Source organism: Condylura cristata, unplaced genomic scaffold (assembly GCF_000260355.1).
Source record: "Condylura cristata isolate star-nosed mole 26May11 unplaced genomic scaffold, ConCri1.0 scaffold00002, whole genome shotgun sequence".
Classification (NCBI taxonomy): domain Eukaryota; kingdom Metazoa; phylum Chordata; class Mammalia; order Eulipotyphla; family Talpidae; genus Condylura; species Condylura cristata.
In genome coordinates this window covers 56,329,900-56,348,042 of record NW_004567103.1, presented here as the reverse complement: position 1 = coordinate 56,348,042, position 18,143 = coordinate 56,329,900, and the positions used below count along the sequence as shown (strand labels likewise).

Sequence of the window (18,143 nt, the reverse complement as noted above, 5' to 3'; positions counted from 1 at the left end):
GGTGGTAAGGTAATGCTAGCCTGCTTCTTTAAGCTGCGGCCTCTTAATTCTAAAACATTAAGGCCAGTAATTAATGACTCAGATCACTGGGAGGCTGGGTACAAGAGGGTTAATAAATAGCATGGGGTAGGTGGGGTCACAAACCAAGAACACATGCCCTCTAAATTAGATAGCTTTCTTTCCGTTTAATTGCCCTTAAAGCACACATACTCTCACATAACAAGGAAGGTGAGAGCTGAATGAAGTTTTCTGGGTAATGACTTGAAAATGTTTTCCTTATGAGAAGTGGTGTTGAGTTACAGCGTGCAGACCGAGGATTGGGAGGAGAGAAGCCGCAGCGCCAGCCTGGCCCCCACCTTTCCTTGGACTCTAGAGGTGAACTTGGGCTCACAGAGACAAGACCAGTGATAGGTTGAACTGTCTGGTGGCTGCAATCAACTGCTCCCAGAGTTACCCAAGGCCAGCGTTTAGCAGGGTTTTAGCCAGGGGCCAGCTGAGCAGGCACACATGCTCTGCTATGAAATGCCACGCAGGCAGACTGACAAGGGGTAGGAGCTGAGCGTTCCCCTTGGACCGCTGCTTCCTGCTGTTCCGGGGGAGGGGGGCGCTTTCTGGCAAGTCTGCTGCTGCTGTTGCTGCTGCTGCTACTTCAGCTCCCTCTCCACTCAAGGTAAGCAGGCTCAAAGGGAGGGCAGACTGCAAGGGACCCCTTTGTACCATGAACAAAATCCGAAAGTTTTTCCGAGGAAGTGGGCGCGTCCTGGCATTTATATTTGTAGCTTCTGTCGTCTGGCTACTTTTTGACATGGCAGCTCTCCGCCTCTCATTCAGTGAGATAAATACTCGCGTCCTCAAGGAACATATCATCAGAAGAGAGCAGATAGGATTCAAAGTAAAGCCAGGCCAAATGAAGGTTCTTTACAGCAGCACGAAGGATATGAAGCACCCCCTAAACAGATATAAGAAGGGTATACGGAGCAAAAAGAACTTTAGAAAGACTGAGGAGAATGTGCTCAAGGTTGAGGATGACTTGGACCCAATCCAGAGAGAAAGAAAAATGCAGAATGCCTCAGGAAAAGACAAAGTTGTACCTCTGTGGCATTCTGCGCATCTGCAAAGCCTCCCAGTGACTTTTACCAAGCAAAAAACAGAGACACAACACATCAAATCCGAAGCCTCCTCTCCTCCCATAACACCAAAGACACCTCAGGGGGCTCAGAAAACTGCATTTGTAGCAGCAAGAAGAACTCTTCCGGTCAAAATATCTGTACACACAGGACCTGTGGATATAAATCAAGAGGCCCTGAAGAGTCATAGTTTCAGCAGTGACACATCAAAACAAGCAGCTGAACACAACCTGACTGTGACCAGTCTTACTACTGACAGCTCAAAGCAGCAATCACAGGCAGTAGCAAATGAGAAGACACGCCCTGCCAGCCCACCAGTGCCAAAATCTAAGGGAGCCATACCCTTAAATAAAACCGAGATTCAGAGCAAAGAACTAAATGCAAATAAACACACAGCCAATAAGAGCCTTCCCTTTTCTAAATCTGTTGCCAATTCAAATCACTTAAAGAAGCAATCTATTAATGAGACACAGTTGGGAGGCTTGCCAAAGGATAATGGAGCCAAAGTGGATGGTGGGAAGAAACTCAATTTCTCTGAAAGCCATGTTGTGATTAGAACCAAAGAGGAACTAAACACAGACACCAGAGAGGTCTTCAATGCTAAAACCAAAACTATATTTCCTACAGTATTGGGTCAAAGCCAAAGGAAACACATTTCCAGAAATAGAAGTGAAGCATCTTTCTTTTCACTTGCTCTACAGAGAGCAACAGTGTTTCAAAGCAAGCAAGCCTTAACTGGGGGGCAAGAGGCAACAGGAATCAACTTGGCTGCCAAGTTCCAGCCTATGGAACCTAACCAAAGTCAACCAAAAGCCCCTTTACCTGACGATGATGGAATGCACCCTGTATGGAGAATTGATGTGACACTTTCTCCAAGGGACCCCAAAGCTCCAGGTCAGTTTGGGCGTCCTGTAGTCGTTCCCCGTGGAAAGGAGAAGGAAGCAGAAAGAAGATGGAAAGAAGGAAACTTCAATGTCTATCTTAGTGATTTGATCCCAGTGGACAGAGCCATTGAAGACACAAGACCTGCTGGGTAAGAGCCATTCCTCTTCTCTCTCTTCAGACCCCATATGTAGGGTATCTAGAGAGAGAAAATTTATTTCTAGATATTTTTGTGTGATTTTTGTCACCGAGAGGATTAAAACTATATAAATGATAAAAAGTCCAAGTATTCCACTATCTACATAAAGACAAATTCTAAAGTGCATACTGCAGTTTTCTTTTTACATTTATTTCTCTGAGACTTAAGTCTTAAGCCCTATTCACTCATGTTCCATTTCTTTTCCTCAATTGAAAATCTATTAAAATGATTAGGTGAACTCAATTCATAATAAGAATGTATTATGAATGGCAGAACCAATGTGTAATTACATTAAAACAGTGACAAGTAAGTTAATTTTCAATATCAGAACTTTTCATTATTAGCAACTTTGTCAGGAATAAATAACTTTGTCAGGAGCACAGAGGAGGAATCTTCTAGGCCTCCTCAGAATTATACCTTAACCAGCAGAATTCTGCCTAATCATGAGTAATGAACACCATAATAGTAAATGAATAAGTGATTTTACTGCATAAAATTGAATGTTCTTTGTAGGTGGGCTGGTAAACATTTCAGGAATTCGGTTATACAAGAAAAGTAATGTTGAGGAAAAGGCAGTCAATAACTTTCAAATACCTTTAGGACATACAAAAGCATAATCACCACTTATGTTTCTAGAGTTTCACTATTTAGAATGAGGCTGTATTCATTCACATCAGATGAATTTCATAAGAGCCCTAGAAAAGAGGAGGACTCTCTTAATGGGCTTAGATTCACAGATTAGGTGTGTTCAGAAGTTATGTCACTTTCCCAAGGTAGCACAACTCTAAAGCTTTGTGCTACCAGCTCTTCAGAGAATTAAATTTCATTAGTTGTATCACCCAAAGGTAGATCAAGTCACAACATTTGATCCAATTCAAGTAAGATGAGTTTCCACTTTTTGGCCCACTCTAAAGGAGGGTGCTTTTGTGGCTGTATATTTACTATCCAACTCTGTGTATGCCTTGATGTTCAATGTTTAAATAAGTGAATGGAAAATTCAGTCTAAATGTATATGGGATGTAAATGGGACCCTTGGCAGGCTGTTATAGTACTTTGTGATTACTAAGTAGAAGGAAGATTTAGATGAGTGTTAACGTCAGAAGAGGAGCCTCTTCATTGTTATGTCAGCTACAGGAGGCATTTTCAGCTCTTTGATACCAGTAATGTACTCTCAGCCACACACTAACTTAGGAAAGGGGTGTCATTGGTGTTCTTCATCTTGGCGAAACTCATGACTTTGGGGAGAACACAGACATATCCAAAATAAAGAAGAGATAACTGAAGCTCTGAGACATTATCTTGTCATAGAACTAGTAATTATAGAAGAATAATTAGAATCCATACTTAAAACTATGCTGTGCTGTTTATCTCCCATCTTTTGCTAAATTACCCCCCAAAAGGATCATAAAATCATGTTGGACCAGCTGTGATAATGAAATCCTACACATTATATACCAGATATATCTATGTAGTTTACAAATATGTCAGCTTTGAACATAAAAGGCCGCGGGTGAAGCAGTTAAAGTAGCTTCACATTAACTTCCCTTTGGTGACCTGGCAGACTGTTCTGGAGCCCGGGGAAGAAGCAGACACCATACAGAAGCACAGCTGCAGTTCAGAACCAGAAAAAAGGCAATTGTGTGAGGGTCAAAGTCAAGCAATAGTGGTGTTATCATGCATATGGCTTACTGTAGCCTCAATGACTCCCAGTGCTTGCTGGTTTTCAAACTGTGGAAGTTAAGGGTTGCAGTCCAGGGATACTGCAGTTAGAATCTGTCCTGACTGTAGGAGAAACTGGCATGTGTGCTTAGAGATGAGTCAGACAACATGTGACCATGTCCCCTCCCTCTTATCACACACCCCACCTTGGACAAACAGAGGTGCTCTCAGGTAACTAACTGCTTGTCAGATGTCCTACTCCACAAATGAGTTAAAGGTGACAGTTTGAGCCCCTCCATATGGGAACCCTGAAGGTTTTATAGCCCTTCTATGCCACTCTTCCTTGAAAAAGGATAAATCACATTTCTTTTCAATAAACAATTGCTTTCTTTTACTTAACTACAAATATGTGCAAATATATGTGTTCATATGGATAAAAATTGCAATAAATTACAAATGAAAAAAATGCTTCATTCATCAAATTGGCACCACTTGGAATAATGTTTTCCAAACAATAAGATTTTTCAGATAACAAATTTTAAAAGACAGTATAAGGGAAAAATTGTTGGAGACTACAATAGGAAAATGTGTGAGTGTATGTAAGCATGTATGTGTTTATGAGAACACTTGAGATCCTAAGAACACAGGAGGATTTGTCTTAAAATTAGCTACTGTAGCAGCCCACTGACTGAAACAATAAAATTTTAAGAGTTTTGAGGAATATGTATCTCCCTTAGTGCCTTTGCAAAAGTTCACTATCACAGATTATCACAGTTACTGACACATCACAAGTGTCTACTGAATCCAGACTAAACTGAAAAAGGATAAAACCACAAATTCACTAGTACATGTAAATTTAATTCTCCACAGGAAGAATTAACTAGCTACTAGTTAACATCTTCATAAGGATGATTTGACTAGTGTGGTAGGAAGAGGCTGGCATTAATAGGGAGAGTAGACAAACAGAATTTCCCGCACAATTTTCCATTCTCTCGCCCTAAAATCAGATCCTTTTTCCAAACTTGTCTTTTCCCCCTTTCCTAAGGAACCCAAAGAACCATTTCTAAAATGCTGAGATGCAATCATGGACTTTTCCAAGAGCCCAAGAACTTATGGCCACTGGAATTCTCCCCAAGCCTCCTTTTCAGTGTCTCCCATGTTCCTGCGCCTGGCAGTCCAGCTGTGGTTTTCTGCAGGTGGCATTCTTCCCAAGTGGGGCCTCAGAATAAGGAAAGTTAGTGTCTACACAATTTGTTCCTTACCACCCCCTGATGTTGTACTACAGGCCCCTGCCCACCATCTCCTGCAGGGAGTCACACTTCCAGGTTCCTCATCACTTTTTCCCACACATCTCAATGTGACAATCTTCGGACTCCAACTCAACCTTATCTCCACTTGGACCATAATTTAACAATGATTTCTAACTTCCAATAACCTTCATGTATTGTTCAGAAATACTCCTTGTATGTTCTTCACTAACTACAGTCTTGAGAATCTGTTTTGCCTTTTAGTGAAATTATAAACTTTTGATGGAAACTGGTTTTTGCCTTATTTTCTACTCCCTCAGTAAGGTACACAGTTGAGTGAGCAATGGAAAAAAAAAAAACACTTTGTACAGTATGATTTTAAAAGATGTGTTTCTCTGAATGATTTTTGAAAACTGATACTATTTTTTTAAAATACATGAGAATGAAGCTTGCAGTCTTTTTATAAATTAATGTCAATTTAATTTTCATTTTGAATATATGAAATATGTTAGTATCAAGCATCCTGTTTAACTCCCTGATCTACTCATTAATTCAATTTATCGTTTAGCTCACATTTTTGTTGTTTGGTTTTTAATTTCAATGTTTTGACTTTCAAGGAAGAAAGCTGCCTTCTTTTGCATGTAAGACTGTTTTTATATCAAAAAGTAAAATATAATTTCATTTTTATTCAAAAATTTTGTTTATAAAATATACTTCAAATAAATGATTTGCATGGTTATTTTAACATTCTATACTTAATCCTGTAATTATTAAAAGCTAATCCTTATTGCTATTCCACTTACTATTAAATTTTGTTTCAGACTATAATAATCAATATACACACATGAGTTTTGTTCAACCAGAGTCCTAGCTACTGAAAATGCAGGATAATTCTCTTTGGATTAGTCTGTATCTTTTGCCAGACAGTTATCGTTAAGATGGGTGTCCAAATATGAACTTGTTTTCAGAGTGCACTTCCTGAAGATGTATTTAGAGAAAAAATGACTCAAAGAAATTTTTGCTGCCAGCATTTAGTTTTCAAAGTACAGTAAGAATTACAGCATGCTCTTCTACCACTGCTATGTCGTCATTTTGCTATTTGATTGCTTAATTTAATGCCTTGCTTTTCCTATAGTATCCTGGCGCACCTCTCAATAAAGCAATTAAAATTAGTCTTATTCTTTTAGCCAAGAGCTGAGTTTGCCAACCAATAATTTGATTCTTTCCTACACAGCTAAAGAGAATTTTCTTTTTGGCACATATGAATAACAAAAGATAGCTCCATGCATTTGCCACAAACAAGTCTAAATTGCTGAGGGGGAGAAAAGCCAACTCTGGAGACTTACTTTCAACTCATCCTCCACACTCCTAATCCTAGTGTGCTCAAAAATCATAATTAATGAATTGAGGAGGAGAAAGAAAAATTTTAAAGTTAATGAGCTTCCATTTTTGCATTTTTATATATTTTAATGAAATGAAACTGTTTTTGTGACTAATAGTGATGGGAGAATATTATGTACAATTGACTGGGGAAGACTGGAGACTTCCCTCAGAAACAAAACAGGAAAGCAAAAAAAAAAACCTTCACAAGAAGGACTTAAAGTGTTATTTTCAGGGCTATTTCTGGTGGCGTAAGGGGTTTGGACACAATACTGCAAGCTAGCCATAGCCGCTTCAGTGTGAGTTTGATCCCCACCCCAGAGATGAGCCAAATGGCTGCCTTTGGTGAATCCTCTCACCATCCCTGCACCTCTGGCTTGTACCCTAATTCTGTATGCATAAATAAATAAATCTTAAAAAAAAGAAAAAGAAAAAGGGAGTGGGGTTATTTTCAGCTTTCTTTCCCTGGCTGTACATAACATACTAGTGCATTTGCATTATATGTGCATTTGTATGTATGTGTATATTAGAACACAGTGCACAATTTCACTGAAAAGTCAAGGCACAGAGCAGGAAATAAAAAGCAAAATTTGTTTAAAAGTTCAGGCTACAGCATAACTAAGGCTAATAATGGCCAAAAGATTATTCTAGAGCTCTTTAATACTCTTTCCATAACACTGTATTTATCAAATTCTCTATAACTAGGGGAATAATAAGGAGAGTTTCAGAGGAACTAAAACACATTTCTGCTACTAAAAGAGAGGAAAGCAGCTAAATAGTGCCTAATGAATGTAAAACTGTGAAATGTTAAAGCAAATCAGTGACGTTTACTCCAAAATACTGCCAACACCCTAGAAATATTTCTGGGAGAGATTCATTAGTAAATGGAGGAATTCACACCTTTTTACACTTCAGTTTTATATTTCTAATCTATGGCCTAATTTAACTATCAACCTAATTTTATCAAATTCTTTCCATAATGTTGCCCCTGATACTTGGGGAGCAGAAAGCAACTTCCCATGGGGCTACTCTAAGCTGTCCCTTTTACAATACAGTCAAGGGTCAGAAAATTTGAGGATAATAGCATTTTTTTTTAAAGATTTATTTGTGCTTACAGAACTGGGGTACAGGCCAGAGGTTCAGGGGTGGTGAGAGGCTTCACCAGAGACAGAGTGGGGAGCAGAACAGGCAGATTGACGAAGTACACTGCTGAGGGGAGCAGCGAGCAGGTCAGGAGAGGTCTGCCATGCCATGTGGTCACCTCTGGGGCAGGCGGGAATTGAACCCATGCGGAAGTGGCTTTAGCTTCTTAGTGCTGTGCTTTAACCCGCTGCACCACAGGGAGGGCCAGTAATAGCATTTTTAGGAGTTGTTTGTAGCTTACTTTCAAAATGAAAGTACCTTTTTTCAGTCTTTTCTATATTAAATTTTTTTCTATTATTCCAAACTAAATTATCTTCTCTATTAGCACTCTTTGTAAAATGTTGGTTTATAGATCAGTGACACGGAGCAACAGAGAGAATCAGTATTTGCAAGGGTCTTTATGATTTGCTTTCTCATTTTGATCTTTAAACCATTCCTTGAGGCAGGCAGTGATCATCCCAGCTTTGCTTACAGAGAAACTGAGACTTAAAGAGGAAGCTGTGATTTCAGATTTAACAAATAACTCATTTCATGTGATGTCTGTCTATTCACTGCCTATCGCAAGCTGGACATACTAGACCCGCCAGCCAGGGTCCTTTCATCTTTCCTGTACATCATCCTTTTCATCTTTCCAACAACTCTGCCAATTGATAACATATATTCCATTTCTCTATTAACATATTAGGGGAAAAAGCAGGGAGAGGCAGTTACTTACCCAAATGTCCATGGATCACAAATGGTCAAGTTGAGGCTGAATTCCTAATCTCCTGGCTAGTCTTCACTTAGTAAAAATCTGTACCAACAAGGCTGGCTGTCTCCAGCGGCAGCTACTCTTCCTCATAATGACCATCATCTCCTCCACTTGGGCTGTAGAGGCTCTCTCTGAATATAAGCCTGAGTCTCAGCAAAAGAGTAATCATTTATGTCCCTGACAGTGATACTGTGTGTTTGGATGTGTACATGTGTGTACGTGTACACACGTGTAGGTTTTACATGTATGTTTGTTTCTACTTCAAACCCATCCTCACAGGGAACACTACGAATGACATACTACCTTTCAGTATTTTATTGATGAGATGGAAATGTGAGACTCTCCTAGAACAAATGGTGTATCTTCTGTTCCACACAGCAGATGGAATTCAAAAAAATTTCTTAACTTCTCATTGTAGTGCTTTCCCCATAGAAGATGGCTCCTCCTTTTTTCTTATAATCATAGGACTCTGGAAGAAATTCAGACATCTCTCTTTATGTATGGGCCAGAGGTGTATGAAGGAATTAAGATTTGCATGCCAAGTGTCTAATGAGAGAGAAATTATGGGAAATCACTTTTTATAAAGTACCAAACAAAGGTGATTCTTTTAGACTGCCCAACAACTGCAGCTTAGAAGTGACCAAATATGTGGGTTCCTATTATGAAGTCCAACAATGGGGCCCAGCCCTGCCTATAGAGAAAAATGTTCTGCAGAAACAAATACAGGGTACTAGCGGAGGAAAGAAGAGAAAAGCCAAGCCTGACCTGAGAGAGGGCCAAAGTGTTTGCAGAGAAGGGAAAGAGTTAGAGAGCTGGGAAACAGTAAAAAGAATGATCCATTAAGAAACCGAGGCGTCCCTCCCTGGTGGCATAACAGGTTAGGACACAACATGTTAGGACAAAGCACCACAAGCTGGCTGCAGCTGCTTCAGTGTAAGTTCTATCCCTGGCCCCTGAGGTGACCCACATGGCGTGGCAGACCTCTCCTGACCCGCCCGCTGCTCCCCTCAGCAGTGTACTATGTCCATCTGCCTATTGTACTCCCCCTCTGTCTTTAATGAATCCTCTCACCACCCCCACACCACTGACCTGTACCCCAGTTCTGTATGTATAAATAGAATTTTTTTAAAAAATCAAAGTGAATCGGGCCCTCCCAGGTGATGCAGTGGGTTAAAGCACAGCACAAAGAAGCTTAAGCCACTTCTGCATGAGTTCGATCCCCGCTTGCCGTGGAGGAGATCCACATGGCGCGGCAGACCTCTCCTGACCCGCCCGCTGCTCCCCTCAGCAGTGTACTTTGTCGATCTGCCTGTTCTGTACCCCACGCTGTCTCTGGTGAATCCTCTCACCCTCCGCATCTCTGGCCTGTACCCCAGTTCTACTGTACGAATAAATAAATAAATCTTTAAAAAAAAATCAAAGTGTAAAAGGTCTGGAGTGGGGGACAGTGGTGAGAATGTAAATGAGACCACAGACATAAGCAGAATTCTTGTATAGACTCTCCAAAGGACCAGTGGTGAAACATGAAAGATTTGAAAGTCATAGAATGATTTAATTTGCCTTTTCTCAGGGGTCTCAGGACCCAGAAAGAAGGATTTGTGCATGAACGAGGCTGAAGTTGCAAACAAAGTCACAGAATGTTAATGCAAGAGGAAACTTCCAAAGTGATCTTACCCAGTTGCTTATGTGACAGATTTTGAGAAGAGAAAGATGGTCCGAGGTCATGCACTGTAGGGCAGGCAGAACTATCCCAAAGGTGCCCTAACCTCCACAAGAACTATTTCTGCCACTTCACACTACCTCCTACTCTTCCTTCATTCCAATTTCACTCTGACAGCTGCCTGCTCAAAATAGACTATTGTTAAAGTGGTGAATATTGATGCTGGTGATTTATATTTCTAAGCCCAAGTCCAGTAGCTTTGTTGGCATATACAGTTACCTTCAGCTTACTAAGATCTTTGGAGGAGAGATGGTGAGTAAGACTGAAACCTAAAGCAGCAGCCAAGTGATTCTGGCTAAATGTCAGTAGTAGTCTACTTTGGAAAGAACAAAACCTAAAAGTAAATTTTTATGTAGCCAAACCCTCTTATCAGTGAGACGAAAAGAATCACCAATAACTCTAAGGTCTTACAGAAAAGAATATAACTTCAAAGCGAGCTCCTCAGCTGACTTTCCATTCTCCTTCTGATCCTCCCAGAGATACAAGTGCTTGGGGATTGAAGACCCCTGAAGACTCCCATTGAGGCAGTAGTTGAATTGCAAATAGAAGCTGAGAAAATATTCTCCTCGACCTTCTGTTCAAACCTGAGAAAACTGAGACTTGACCCACATAGTGCATTTTGACTGCTTTGGAATAAAATGAAAAATTCATAGAAATAAGAGAATGTTATCATTCCCTCAATCTTCTGATTTGAAACCTTCTTTATTTGATAGGCTACATTCAAATCAGGTTAGTGGCTGAGCATTCAGCGCACAGAGCTCAGAAGGTGAAACACATCACTTCCTGAGTCTCTTGATAAATGATGAGCCTTGATAGATTTGAATTAAAGGGCTGTCTTAGAAAAGGGCAGAGCGCCTTGCAAAATGTGTGTATTTGCATTGTGGATAAACCTAGGTCCTCATGCTGGATTTTTGCAATGGATCTTATAAGTATTTTTCTACCCAATATCTCATACATTTTTCAAAGACCTTCTGGGGTGAAGTTATTGTAATTGTCATCATCCTAAAAGTGAAGAATCTAAGGTTCTGGAAAGTTACATGACTTGTGCATGGTCATGTAGCCAATAAATGTTAGCAGAGATTCAAAACTTAGTGCCTTGTCATCCCTCTCAAGCCCAGATTCTTTCTGTCCAGTCACAGAAGTATGTCAACTCTATGCAGGTTGGTGAAATCCCCATAATTGAGTTTCTAATTTGTTTTCAGTACTTAGGATGACGGCAGTAAGCTCACTCTAGACTTATTCAAAATTTTGGGTTAGTTTTTAAAGACATCATGGAACCTGTAGACTCTAACTACCTAACTTGTATAATGAATGGGCATAACAGATAGAAATAAGATTTCTGAAACTCAAAAAAAAATTACAAACCCAGAAAAATCTTGGATTTAAATTAGATTTGATTTTATCTGCAACTACTTCCAATACAACAGAAAATAAGGTTTTCAATGGGTAAATAAGTAGAAAGGAAACTTAGTTCAGTATAGGAAAAACTTGAAATAATTTTTACAACCTATGGAAACTAGCTGTCAGTTTACAAGAATGGGGAAGAGTTAATAAAGCTTAATGCCTATCTCATCTGACCTACAGCACCTTGAACAAAACAAGGAAGCTGTTTTTTCTAGACCCCTAGAAACATATTTAATCCATCTAGTAATGCAGGACACCACTTACTAAATATTTTAAAGCCACTCAAGCCAAGGCAAACTCTGAAACTTTGTATTTGAAACCTCTTATATCTCCTTCTATGATCCCTCTTCCTATGCACTACTGCTGCTTAAATCTCCACATTTAGCCTTCCACTGGGTCATCTTAAATGTAATTCCTTAAATACATCTAAATATATGTTTGTCAATAATTGGCATGGGTCCTAGTTACTTAGAGGACTCTTTCATGATTCATCCAAATGGGTGTCTAATGGAGAAATGAAGGTAACATGACAGATGAAGGAGAATGGAGGATCAGGTGTTTGATGAATGAAGGTGACCTTCCCAAAATTTTTCAAATCCAAGGGCTTTTTCTATCTCTAATTTTGAACTGTTAGCAATATAACACTTCTTAGAACTTCTTTCTGAAACAGACCAAAAATCTACTACTTTATAATACAAAAGTTTCATCTGTGTTAGCTTGGTAACTCTTCCATTTCATTTTCCAATGTAATTAGGTATTTCTAAGTGAACAGAAGCTTGCCATGAAAATAATCATGAAGGCAATATCTGTCAACTAAGCCAGCAGCCACTGGAAGTTTGATTTTATGCTAAGAGAGAGGACTTGCCCCACCAATAAGCTTGTCAGTCATGAATTCTTTCAACTCTCAACTCTACTTGCACCTTCCCTGAAACTCTACTAGGCAGAGGGAGAAGAAACTGGAATAACAAATTTGTTGTGTACCTCACCTCACTAACCAATGTTTTTTCTAGTTTCCTCTTAAAGTGGTCCACAAAATAGCCTCCACTCCCTCATCTTCCTTTTATTCTAAATTCCTTTTATTCTAAATTCATTGTACTCTAATCCTACTGTTCTCTCCTTCAAAACTTAAATCACATCATTTTTGGTATTGTTAACTATCAAAATGCTGAGATTTAGAATCTCATATTAGAGATTTTTTGCCTTATGAAAAAATTTCCAGAGTCTAAAGTTTGTCTAGTATTAACATTGTCTGTGACTTGTTGGAATTATTGATGACTGTGCAATCAAATATATAATCTTGTATCTAGTGCTTGGAAATTCTAAATTCTTATCCTTTCCTCTTTTTCTAGTTATTTTTCTTTTTTATCAAAAAAAATTGGATAGAAAGAGGTTGAAAGAATTGAGAATCATGACAAAGCCTGGATTGCATTCTAGATATTGTATGTAGAAATATAGATGTTAAAGATTCTTCTGGTAAGGGCTTTGAAGTAATTAAGGAGCATGGCAAAAAAAAAAAAAAAAAGAGCTTCTGTCATTTTGAGAATACAAATATGTTGAACAGAATGCTGATAGAAGATAGAGAACATTCTAAGTGCTTCAGAAAGTTCAGAAGGAAACTGGACACATTACTAGGAATAGGAAGAATGCTGATCCACAATCATGTAGTGACAGAAAACCTGGCTGAATTGTGTCTTACAGTTGTGTGGGTGGGAGAGCTTTAAAATTATAAACTTGGATATATAGTAAAGGAAAATTTCAGGCAATGTGTTGAAGGTGTGTCCTGGAATGTTCATTCTGCTCATAGTTAATGAGAATATAAAAATAGATAAACTGAAGAAATATAAGGAAATAATCAGTAATTTGGTGTAGTAGCTATAGGAAAGTAAAACTGGCCAGGAATAAAGTCAGGAACCTCATATAATTCCTATTTTCCAGTGCTGGATTGGTGGTATAGAATCAGGTTAGTTTAAGCTGCTTACAAGTTTATATTAACACTAGATGATTTATCACTAAATCAAAATACCTGTTCAAAATGTGTTATTTTGATATTACATCACTTGAAGATTCTGGACATGCTACTGCCTACCCTCAATTTACTCTTGAAAAAATAAGCCACAAATGATAAGGAGAATAAATCTCTCTGTCTCTTGAAGTTAAAATAAATCTTATTTTAAAGAGTTCAAATTCCCAAGCTGGCTTATTCACAACATGTCGATAATTGTAATTTTGCTTGTTTCCTTTTAAATACACAAATTCTCAGGCCTTATTTAGAATTTCCTGGGTACTCAATATGTATTTTTTTTTCCCCAATGGTGCATGTTTTTTTTAAGATTTATTTATTTATGCATACAGAACTGGGGAACAGGCCAGAATTGCGGGGCAGTGAGAGGATTCACTGGAGACAGAGTGGGGAGAAAAACAGGCAGATTGACAACAGGCAGAATGATGAAGAACACTGCTGAGGGGAGCAGCAAGAGAGACAGGAGAGGTCTGCTGCACCATGAGGGTCACCTCCATGGCCAGGGATCGAACTAGCACTGAAACAATTGCTGCTTTGTGGTGCTGCGCTTTAACCTGATGACCAATAGGGAGCTCCCTGCATGAGTTATTTTAATGACCAACCATCTTAGAGAACTAATGAAATTATAGACCACACATGGATTTACCTACCATTTCTTAAATACCTTCTCTGTGTGAGATATATTTTGAGCTTCACATACTAATGGCATTTAATCTTACACAAAAAGTAGATTCTTCATCTCTGCTTTATAGTTGGCAATCAGCATCGAAGAAGTACAATTTATCCAAGCCTACCAGTAATTTAGGGGTAATGCTAGCTGCCCACATACCTATCAGATTCCAAAACCCATACTCTTAATACAGAAAAACCAACATAGTGCAGTGGGATGAAAACAATTTGTTCACATTTCTCCACATAGCCTTTCTAGGTGAATGATATTGGGTAAGTCATTTAATTTCTCAAGTTTCAGTTTGTTCTTTTCAAAAAATGTGTAATAATATGTATCTCAAGCAGATGTCATGAAAATTGAATTTAACTACATATATAGTAGTACTTTTCCAATTGTAAAGCAGCATGCAAATGTACGGTACTATAATGGTTTTACCCTTATCTATTCCGTAGTGACAGAGTAAGAAAAGGGTAGCAATGCTATCTGCAGAAGCATCTGCTCTCACAAATGCCACACCGACTGCCAGCTGCCTTTCTTCTGGTGAACTTACGACTTCCTGAATGGTTACTTCTAAAGCCAGACTGGACTGGAATTTGAATCCCAACTCTTGTCATTTACTAACATTATAATCATGGGCTAATCTCTCCATAATTTTTATTATTCATCTGTAAAAATGGAAGTAGGTGCTTCTCTTTTTAGATTTGTGGCTCAATTTGAGATAAGAGACTGCCTATAATATTTTTTGTGATCATCATAATTTAGTTATTACTGACAGTAGCTGTGTTAGAAAGATGGCAAATTCTCTTTGTAAGTTTCCACTGGGTACCATCTTGTGCAGAGTAACACCGGCAGGACAGGGCGGAGTGCCAACAGGGAGGCAGTACACACTGCAGGGCCTGGAAATACACCACGGCCAGTTACAACCCACCTGAATACCAGTTCCCATGGTAGCCTCTTCTCATTCCTATGCCGGCAAAATGATTTCAACTATGGCTACTCTTCAACAGAGAATCTCTACAAGAACACCTAAAGAGAGAAGTTGAAGAGTTTAACTAGTTGGCATAACTAATGCCAAAATACATTCATATGCAGAGTGGGAGTAAGAATACTTCCTTTGGCATTTGGCAGAAGACCAGCTGGAAAGGCAGTCATAAACTAGTTAATTGGTAACATTAAGTAAGTCAAGAGTGTTATCTTGTGGCATATACTCTAATTAATATAGCTACCATTGGTGAATTCCTGTCAGGAACTGTGCTAGACACATTATGAAAATTCTCACTAGGCAGTAAAAGTCTACTGAATAAGAACCATTACCTCATTTTACAGGTGAGGAAACTGAAGTACAGTGAGGTTCAATAAGTTATCAAAGGATAAAAATGTGGGGAATATCGGTGGTGGGAACTGACATAGTATTTAACCACTTAAAAAAAGCATAACTTGCTTAGTGAAATAACCCAGAAAGAAAAGGAAAAATATTGGATGGTTTCACTCATTGCAGGAGTATAAGGGACTAGGGGAGAAAATAATAATGAACAACTATATACCAGAGATACTTTATAGGGGTGGAGTAGGAAATGGGATCAAAAATGGAGGAGAGGGGGAATGACTATGGTGATGACACACGGGTGATTTGGTTATGGGGATTACAACTGAGGTGGAAAAAGGCACATAATGATGTAAAAATAAACTATTATATTAGGAAAAAATAATAATCACTTAAAACTTAAAAAAAAGCATAAACTTTCCATTGACTCTTATCTGGCATTATTAATCCTTTTCTAGCAACTACTATTCTTCTTCTGCTCTTTTATTTTGCTTATAACCTTCCCCAAGAAAAAGTACACAATAAAATCACTAAGATGGATGGGTAGAGCAAGATACACAGATAAGTAGATAAGTTAGATGGATAGACAGATGGACAAATGGATGAATAAGCATCTAGAAATACACAAGGAGACAGATACATAAATAATTGATGGAGAACCAGAAGCCCGGTGATAGGTAGAGTGTGAGTATATGTGTATACACACACAATACTCTGACTTTTGACACCATCTCATGGATCTGATTAGCACATCACTGGTGTTCTTCTTGTGTCCCGGCCCAGGTGTGCGGAGCAGCTAGTCCACAATAACCTCCCAACCACCAGCATCATCATGTGCTTTGTGGATGAGGTATGGTCCACTCTCCTCAGGTCTGTTCACAGTGTCCTCAATCGTTCTCCTCCACACCTCATCAAGGAGATTCTGCTGGTGGATGACTTCAGCACCAGAGGTAAGAAAACCCCTCTGCACAAAGTTTGAGAGACAATAGCAATTGGGGTAGATGGCAAAATCACTTGGTAATTTGATAAAGCATAAACATTTACAAATGCAAAATCATTGTTTCATGTGGTAACTTTGAGGCATAAACTGAAGTGTCTATGGGTACAGAAAGTCAGATCTGCCTACCAGTTGGCTGCTTCGGATTTCTATGTGACTTTTCTGCCCAAGTAAGAATTGCAATCTTAGGAGAGTGGACTTTGAAGTCTCAGAGACTAGATATTCTGTACAATTGCATGATCTTCTTATGGAATCTAGCAAGAAAATATACCACAATTCTTACTAGTAATAATTAGAATTAGAGTTAGACTCTATGGAAAACAAAAAAAAAAAAAAAATAAAAGATCTATAGCTTCTTTCTCAACGGCAAGTGTTAAATAAGTGTTGAGAAGATAATCTGCCAATAGGACTAGAGAGATGAGGTTCTAACAGAGTTCAAATCCATAATATCTTTATATTTGCCTTTATTATTACACTGAGAAATCTCTTTTTGGGTTGCAAACAATTTATGCATGTAAGTAGTCCCAAGACCACTGGATTTTCCTTACCACCACAATTACAAATACCCCCAAATACAACTCACTTCAGAAAATTTTAGAAAACAACCAAGAGCCAGCAACCTTACTATTGCAGCTTAGCCTTAGTCATGACCACAAAGATGTATATGTTTCATAGATTGCAGAGTTCCTACCAGAATCTCACTGAACTCCAGCAGCTGGAGTTTAGGCATAAAGAAAACATTTAAGATGTGTGAAAGTATATACAGAAAAAGGATCCAACTAGCAAGTAGACAGTTTGTTAATGGTAGAGCTAGACTTTGTGGGACCTGAAGTTTATATGATTTTCAAGATCCTATTTTAGAAAACTACAATTGGTAGGAAAGTGAGCTGTATAGGAAGCAATTCCTACCTGGGTTATCTGCCAGTAGTTGATAGCACAGAGAAATGGCTGTAAGTCCCATACGCATATCCCAAGAAAGCCCCAACAATATTCCTATTGAGCAGAGGGGCGGTGTGGAGGAATTATAGTGGGGGTGTTAGAGTAGGAAGTCAAGGAGCCTTAATGGATTGCAGCTGCAATAACTTTTTGCAAAAGTTTCACCTCTTCCTTGGGAAAGGGCCTTTACAAGCAAGGAAGGTTGTGCAGAAACCTGAGGTTTCTTTCTTACCAGGTCAAGTTGGCCTGTCCTGACAAATACTCAGAAAGGAAATCTCTTTTCCGTGCAACTTGGTAACACCAAAATGAAGAATTTGGGATTTAAGAAAATAATCAGCTGAGAGTATTGAACCCAAAAAAAATCCATCCAAGAGAGTAACATCAAGGAATAAAATCATGGCCAAAGAACACAATTCAGTGACTATAGTAAATGTCATCACTTTTGGAAATTGACAGTGAAAAGTTGCTGATTCTGGTATTCTCCAGATCTGGTTAACTGAAGTGTTTCTTTATCCTTACTCTGATACAGACTACTTAAAAGATAAGTTGGATAAATACATGTCCCAGTTTCCAAAAGTTCGGATTCTTCACCTCAAAGAAAGACATGGCTTAATAAGAGCTAGGCTAGCAGGAGCACAAAAAGCAACAGGTAAGAAGCTGCAAAAATTTCCCCCTTGACTACTT

At 38.8% G+C, this 18,143-nt stretch overlaps 1 protein-coding gene across 1 annotated transcript in view; it reads left to right on the top strand.

Moving 5' to 3' along the window:
• Positions 1–234: 234 nt before the first annotated feature.
• The window catches only part of GALNT5 (polypeptide N-acetylgalactosaminyltransferase 5), a 39,838-nt gene continuing 21,929 nt past the window's right edge, over positions 235–18,143 (top strand). Inside the window, exons 1-3 of the mRNA XM_004674641.1 lie at positions 235–2,160; positions 16,310–16,476; positions 17,989–18,108. Coding sequence (XP_004674698.1) covers positions 719–2,160; positions 16,310–16,476; positions 17,989–18,108 — 1,729 coding nt within the window. The 5' untranslated portion in view covers positions 235–718. The remainder of the gene's footprint in view (positions 2,161–16,309; positions 16,477–17,988; positions 18,109–18,143) is intronic.